General features: G+C 39.3%; 2 protein-coding genes across 2 annotated transcripts in view; one reads left to right on the top strand and one right to left on the bottom strand.

Moving 5' to 3' along the window:
* LOC121019812 (ATP-binding cassette sub-family A member 3-like) overlaps positions 1-7988 on the top strand; it is a 130241-nt gene that overhangs the window by 107351 nt on the left and 14902 nt on the right. The window contains exons 15-16 of the mRNA XM_040459623.1: positions 3511-3636; positions 3873-4067. Coding sequence (XP_040315557.1) covers positions 3511-3636; positions 3873-4067 — 321 coding nt within the window. The remainder of the gene's footprint in view (positions 1-3510; positions 3637-3872; positions 4068-7988) is intronic.
* Positions 5090-6653, bottom strand: LOC121019408 (lysine-rich coiled-coil protein 1-like). Its single transcript, XM_040458807.1, has one exon. It carries the CDS (start codon positions 6465-6467, stop codon positions 5691-5693), a length of 777 nt encoding a protein of 258 aa, XP_040314741.1. The 5' UTR covers positions 6468-6653; the 3' UTR covers positions 5090-5690.

Below are 7988 nucleotides of genomic sequence, written 5' to 3'. Positions count from 1 at the left end.
GAGCGCCTTTGTTCCCCACCAAACTGAGCTCTGTCGTCTGGGGGCTCAGCAGCTCTCCTTCCCTTTGTCCTCCAGCCTTCCCGCTTTCTGAGCAGAGCTGTTAAGTTATGACCTCCCAGACGCTAAGTTGCGCTTCCTGTCGGAACACAGTCCGTCAGGCCCCTCCGCTTTTTGCAAGCCAGGCTCGGGGGCTCTGCTTGGCCGGCGAGCCGCCCCTCCGCCCCGGCTCCCTCCCGCCAGTCCGTGGAGCGCGCACCGCCTTGCCACCCTTCCTACCCTCTTCCGTGGGCCTCTCCTCTGCGCTTGGCTCCGGCGACTCCGTTCTGCTAATCCTCTGGTGGTTTTCTGGGTTATTTAGGCAGGTGTAGGTGGAATCTAAGTGATCAGCAGGACGCGCGGTGAGCCCAGCGTCCTCCTACGCCGCCATCTTCCCTCTCTCTCCACCCAGACTCTTGAAAGTCTTTAAAAGTCTTTGTCTGTTATATCTTGCATCTGGTCATTTTCATTTTCATAGGCAGTTCCTATTGCTTGCTCTTTTTCCTGTGTATGGAACACAGTTTCCTGTTTCTTTTATCTCATAATTTTTGCTGAACTCTGGATATTTTATTTGTTTACTTATTTATTTTAGAAAGAGGTCTTTTTTATTTTAGATAAAGAGACAGAGTGGGGAGAGAATGAAGAGGGAGAGAGAGAGAGAGAGAGAGAGAGAGAGAGAGAGAGAGAGAGAGAATCTTAAACAGCTCCACACTCAGCATGCAGCCTGATGTGGGACTCAATCCCACAATGCTGGGATCATGACGTGAGCTGAAATTATGAGTCAGACCCTCAACCAACTCAGCCACCCAGGCACCCCTGAATATTTTAAATGTGTATTGGTTCTGTAGGTATTGTTCTTTCCTAGGGAACTTTTGTCATTTGCTAGTTTGTTTAAGTGACTGGCTGGGATGTTTTTGTGAAGTCTATTTTCCTTGTAGTGTGAAGAATCTGATATTATTCCTCAGAGGATGCAGACCTGTGCATGGGGGCAGTAACCCTGGAATGACTGTAGTTTTAAGGTCTCTGTCTCTTTCCATATCCACAACCAACTGTTAAGCTCCACTAATTGCTGGCTGATTTTTTATTTCAACAATGTGTTCTCCTAACACATAAATTGCTCTATTGATAGATCCATTAAATTTGAGCTTCTTTGCAGAAATAGCTTGAGGTCAGTATTCAAGATTTGTTTCACCCAGGAGGGCTTTTCATGGCTGTCTCTTTCCCTGTTTCTTTCTAGTAGAGTAGCTAGCCTATGGTTAATTTATATATCTAATGAAGCTACCAGTCGTTTCTTAATTGCTTTCTAGAAAACCACCATTGTTTTGAGAGTATCTTTAGGCTTGAACTTCTCTATCCTGTTTTGAATGAAGGCAGTTCTATGGGGGAGAATATATGAGCTCTCTGTTTTACAACCTAACTCTATCCCTGGGTAAAATTTCTGAGCCATGGCTCCAAAGTTGAGGACAGAAACAGTGGTATGCTTCTTTCTTGAGTGATATCACTGTTTCAGGAGCTGGGTCCTCAGTAGGGAACAGTGGTCTCTGGTCTTGTTGGCTTACCTCTCCCAGCATGAAGCCTCTGCCCTAAGAATGAACTAGAGTCCACATTACACCCAACGTAGAGGATCCTCCACTCCCTGTGTGGAGAATAGGTGGGAGAAGGGAACCCCAAGTTCCTGTTTACACTCACCCAGAACATAGCCTCTGCAAAATGAGAAATGCTGATATCCTGTGTCTCCCAGAATTTACTTGGCCTTCAATTGTAAAGGTGAGGGAAGGGGAGGCTTTGTTTTCATAGCTGCACCTGCCTGAAGTGAAGTTCTTTTCTGAGCAATAGGAAGGGAGGGAGAGAGTGGGTTATGATCCAATGCCACAGGATTTCCCTGTTCTTACCAAGTTTAGTAGATTTATTGAATAAATTTTTCTTAATTTGCTACATGCCCTTAGGATCATTTCCAGAACCTTTAAATGACTATTATTTAGGTAATTTTCACCAGTTTCACTAGGGCACATGTCCACGTAACTCCTCAAATTGACATTCTGTTAGTTGTAAAATATTTCAGGGTGAAGTCCTACTGATTTTTTCCTTTCCCTCATAGAGAAAGAGTTATTCTTCTTTAGGCTTTCACCGTTGAACATGCTGTACTTGTAATAAATCACACTTGATTGATCTCAGTTGTGGCTGCAGTTTTTCCTGAGGTGTCCAGTTCTGGAAAAAACAACATGCTATGTAATCCTAATTTTTTAAATTTGTGTAAATAAAAATGAATATGTTCTGAATTGATTGGACAAAACAGTCTGTAAAATTATGCCAAATTTCTGTTCTACCATCTCGATATCAGTTTCCTAAAGCTACTTGGTCTAGTCAAGAATAATAAAGAGCAATGTTATCTTGTAATATTTATCCTGCAAATATAGGCCATAGGGTCCAGGCATTTCTTAGGAAAAGTCTAGTTAAGCCTTGCTGATTTTCTTGCTTCTATTCCTGATTAATTTTGGAAAAAGTTATTCATTATTTAGAATTCATGGCTGTTTTTTAGAATTTCCATTCCTCTTGGGATGATTTCCTTCTTAAAGATCCAAGTTATAAAAATCACTTCTCTGAATGCTTAAAAGAAATTCTGTCTTTTAAAAAAATAGCATATGGGGCGCCTGGGTGGCGCAGTCGGTTGGGCGTCCGACTTCAGCCAGGTCACGATCTCGCGGTCCATGAGTTCGAGCCCCGCGTCGGGCTCTGGGCTGATGGCTCAGAGCCTGGAGCCTGTTTCAGATTCTGTGTCTCCCTCTCTCTCTGCCCCTCCCCCATTCACGCTCTGTCTCTCTCTGTCCCAAAAATAAATAAACGTTGAAAAAAAAATTTTAAAAAAATAGCCTATGATTTAATTGACATGTAGAATTAAGAAACAAAACAAGTGAACATAGTGGGGTCGGGGGGAGAGAAAGAGGCAAACCAAGAAACAAACTCTTAACTATAGAGAACAAACCGATGGTTACCAGAGGGGAGGGGAGTGTGGAGATGGGTTAAAAAGGTGATGGGGATTTAGGTGTGCACTTGTTGTGATGAGCACCAGATGCTGTATGGAAGTATTGAATCACGATATTGTGTCCCTGAAACTAATATTACATTGTATGTTAACTAACTGGAATTTAAGTAAAAACTTAAAAAAATAAATTCTCTCTTTTAAAGATTTAAAGTACATATTGTAGCATGTTAATTCACAATATTTCTACTATGTGGATGACTTTTCCTTCTCTAATCTCTGCCATCATTCTCCCGACAAACTATTTATTATTCAAAACTCAGTCAACTTGTACACGATGCTGAGGTGATATTCAAAGACTTCATGGAATTACTAAAATAAATCTTTGTTAACATCTTTGAGATTATCCCCAGTTTAGCTTTCATGAAACCACCCACTCTAGACCAGACACCTAAATAGAATTTACTTTTATGATTCTTGTTTTGAAAATATAGGAAAAAGTGTCCAAGGAACTATCTGGAGAATCTGATGATGAAGATGTACAAAATGAAAGACAGAGAATCCTGGGGCAGCCTAGGGAGTTGCTGAATTCTGCAGTACTTATTAAGGAACTCACAAAGGTAACATCATTCACTGGCCAATATATGCTGGCTTCATTTATCCCTAAGAACATGTCATTGGTGTCTGGGACACACTGTGGTTTGTCAGAATCTATGAGTATTTTTCCCAGTGTAATAGAAAAGTTCTTGTAAAACTGTCTGAAGTAGTGGTCCATAGAGATCTGATAAATTTATTATATTTGATTTTCAAAATATTCTTTACTATATTGTGTTTTCTGGCTTTTTTTTTTTTTTAGATATATTTTAAGTACCCAGTCATTCTGGCTGTGAAAAATATCTCTGTTACAATCCAAAAGGGAGAGTGCTTTGGATTGCTTGGATTCAATGGAGCTGGAAAAACTACTACCTTCAAAATTTTGACTGGAGAGGAGACTGTTACCTCTGGGGATGTGTTCCTTGAGCAATTTAGCATCACTAAAAGGCTCCAAAAAGTAAGACACTATTACAGTCTAAGATATAAGAAGTTTGATGACTTGAGGTACAGGTAATGGGCAGATGCTAAAGATAATAGATGGCCATCATGAGAGACATTGATATTGATACTCTTGGCTCAGTAGATTCTGGAGAGAGAAATATATTTTTGAGGATAGGCAACAAGAGCAGAATCTAAGACATGAGTATCTTTTGTGTTCTTTGAAAATGTTAGATTAAAAGGCAAGTTCTATCAATAGTACATCTAATATATGCCAGACAAGGTACTGTAAGGAAGGAAAGACTGGGCAGAAGATGCAGTTCACATATAAGTGCAGTTCACTTATAATTGAGGTCTTCATGCACATTAGAGTTCTGGAACAGGATGGCCTTTCCAAGTGGTCCCAAATCAAAGCAAGATAGCTGTCTTTTGTATCTCTGAATCAGCCAGTCATTGGTTTACATGCCACCTGGGAAAGAGTGAATAATCTTGGGGAAAAGCTAAGTGGGGGAAAAATTCAAGAAGAAAATGGTCAAAGGTTTCAAACTTCAGAAAGTCTCAGGCAACGTAAAGCCTGAATAGTGCATATTGGATTTTTTTAAGTTTACTTATTTTGAGAGAGAGAAAGAGAGAGAGAGACAGAGAGACAGAGAGACAGAGAGAGGAGATAGAAAATCCTAAGCAGGCTCCATGGTGTCAGCACAGAGCCTGATGCGGGGCTCAAACTCACAAACCGTGAGCTGAAATCAAGAGGCAGACACTTAACTGACTGAGCCACCCAGACACCTGTATATTGGATTTAGCAACTAGAACTTCACTGATGCAGTTAGCAAGAACTATTGTACTATGGCCAGTTGGGCGGTAGTAATGGGAGCCTGAATGGTTCATTTCTTTCCTCTTTAGTTCACAGGACATTGTCATTATGACATCAGGAAGATGGGGTTATGGGAGTCTGCATGCTCTAGGATGAATAGTATTCTAGTAACAGAGGTTAAGCTAAGAATTTGGATTATACTTTGAAGAAAGTTAGTTTTTTTTTTTCAGAAAGTAGAACACTTTATTATAAATATTTCCAGAATATAAACTGATTTTATATCAAGACTCTTTGAAACTTTTAAAACTATATGTAACCTTAGCTTATTATTATTATAATGTATTTCATTTTCCACTTTGCAATCTAGAAAATACACTGCAAGTTAGGTCTAACAAAGGAAAAAAATCAGTCTAAATTGTGTCAAAGAGAAAACTAATGAATATAAAAATATCCCACCCAAAACTAAAACAAACCTAATCAAGAAATAGATTCTGCAAAGCACGTTAATACTTCAATTTAAAATAAGTGACCTCCCAAAGGAAAAATACTTCTACTATCATAGCAATTTGATGAGTAAAAGCAGTGCCACTCTCATTAAGGAAAATTACATTATATAGAAGAAAAATGTAGGGATGCTTTCAGGAAATAAGGAAAAGTAATTTCCGTGCTGGAGAGTAACCACATTAAATACTTGCAGTTCACTTGGCCTGTTGTTAGAAATTAAAGTACCTGTTCATATGAAAAAAATCGATATGAACGTGGACATCATAAAACCAAGCTCCTCAACTATTTGTTCAATTTAACCTCAGGAGAACCAACTCAGGATCTTCAAAATCCAAGGATAGACTGGTCCCAAAACATTTCTTCCTCTGTCCTCTCTTTACCTTGTTCCTTTTTCTCTTTTCTATGCTTACATTCCTCTTTCTTAGAGGCCACATCTCGGCCTTTTTTCTCCTTTCGATTCTTAAGCTTTTCTGTACTGACCCTGACTGTTTCCATTTGTGTTTCATTTCTTTGGAAGTTCTTGTGTTTGTCTAAATCTATTTCTTCACAACCTTTTTTCCTCCTATGCTTGGGCCGCTCCTCCTCTGCTTTTTCTCTGGCTTCCTCTGGGTGCCTGGATTTCCCCTGCTGATGTATCTGTTTATGACTGGCTTGATGGGCGCTGGCACTGTTTTCTGAGGAGAGACGCTTGTAAACTCCAGATTCCACACTGTATGGGCGATGGTTATACCCTTGCTGACTAAGGTTCAGGGGTCCTGGTTTTTCTGAGAAACAGTCCCTGGTGAATTGGCAGTAGCTCAGAGAGTCTAGTCTTAGCCTGTTGTCATGAGCTGGTAGCCACTGAGGTAACCGGTTTTCCACCTTTGGTGAAATAGAGCATGATCTCGGGTAGGTCTGGACAGTCTCAGATGAGAGTCTGTGATCAAACATTCTATGCCTCGGTCTGTAATCAACCTCTTCTTTGTACCCACAAGTTTCCAAACAGTCCTCTCTCATCTTTCTGAAACAAGTCTTTGGCTCTACGCCTCTGGCTTTCTGCACTTTGATATAATCTTCAAGTTCATCTTGAAAAGAGTCATATGTCTTCTTTGAATGCTTCATTAGGTTGACAACAAGGGGTTCTCTTTATCAGGCTGGGAACTTGGTGAAGAAATCTGGTCATATTCCCCCATTAATTGCTTCAGTTTTCTAGCATGGACTTTCCCCAAATGGTGAGACTGTGCAACAACCAGGAAGCTTCTCTGAGGCAGGGGCGGGTGTCTACAACTACTGTCCCCCTCCCCGCCAACGCCACTGGCCAGCCGGGGGATAGGCCAGGGTGGAGGTGGCGGAGAGGCAGGGACAGGCGCTGAGAAAGTCAGTTTTGAAGCAAAGAAAGTTCACTTGTGAGAAGTTTGAGAAACATTCACTCAAAGTTGTGGGAATGAAATAGGAGATATTTTATACATTAAATAACTTGACCACATTTACACTTGAAGGGAAGAAATTGAAATAGAGAAAGAAGTGATACATGATAAAAGGAAGTGAGTGGGTTCTTCCAGGTGGTCCTTGGGGTCAGAGATTTCAAAATTCCCAGCAGGCAGTGATGAGGTTCTTAAAAAAATAGAAATGGAAATGTCATATGATCTGGAAATTTCACTACTATTTACCCAAAGAACACAAAACACTAATTCAAAAAGATATATGCATGCACCCCTATGTTTATTGCAGAATTATTTACAGTAGTCAAGATACAGAAGTAACCTAAGTGTCCATTGATAGATGAAGGGATAAAGAAGATGTATATACAATGGAATATCACTTAGCCATAAAAAATGTTATCTTGCCATTTGCAACAACATGGATGGACGTAGATGGTATTATTCTAAGTGAAGTAAGTTATACAGAGAGAGAAAAATACCATGTGATTTTACTTATACGTGGAATCTAAAAAAAATGAACAAACAGAAACAGAAACAGACTCTAGATACAGAGAACAAACTGGGGGTTTTCAAGAGGGAAACAGGTAGAAAGATGGACAAAATAACTGAAAGGGATTAAGAGGTACAAACTTCCAGTTATAAAATAAATAAGTCATGAGGATGATAAACATAGCATAGGGGATATAGTCAATGATATAATAATAATATTGTCTAGTGACAGATGGTAACTATACATATGGTGAGCCCTGCATAATGTATAGAACTTAATCACTATCTTGTACACCTAAAACTAATATAATATTGTATGTCAAACATACTTCAATAATAAGATTTAAAGAAAATAAGTAAAAGTGGGGTTCTGAAGTCTCCAACTCATATTTTTCAGTTGTTTATTTCTCCCTTCAAATCTATCATTGTTATCTTCATATACTTTAGAGCTCTGATGTTTGGTGCATATATGTGTATAATTGCTATATTTTCATGGTAAATTGATCCTTTTATCAATATATAATACTGTATTTGTTCTTGTAGCAGTTATTGACTTTGTCTATTTTCTCTAATAATAGTATAGCCATTCAGCTCTTTTGGGCACTATTTTCATGAATTTTTTTTCCTATCCTTTTACTGTCAACTTATTTGTGTCCTTAAACCTAAGTGAGTCTGACAAGATAACATATATTTGGATCATGTTTGTTTTTTT

This window comes from Herpailurus yagouaroundi, unplaced genomic scaffold, assembly GCF_014898765.1.
Source record: "Herpailurus yagouaroundi ecotype Mexico unplaced genomic scaffold, PumYag 222, whole genome shotgun sequence".
NCBI lineage: Eukaryota > Metazoa > Chordata > Mammalia > Carnivora > Felidae > Herpailurus > Herpailurus yagouaroundi.
Note: the sequence above shows the minus strand (reverse complement) of the source record. Positions and strands in the feature narration are given on the sequence as shown.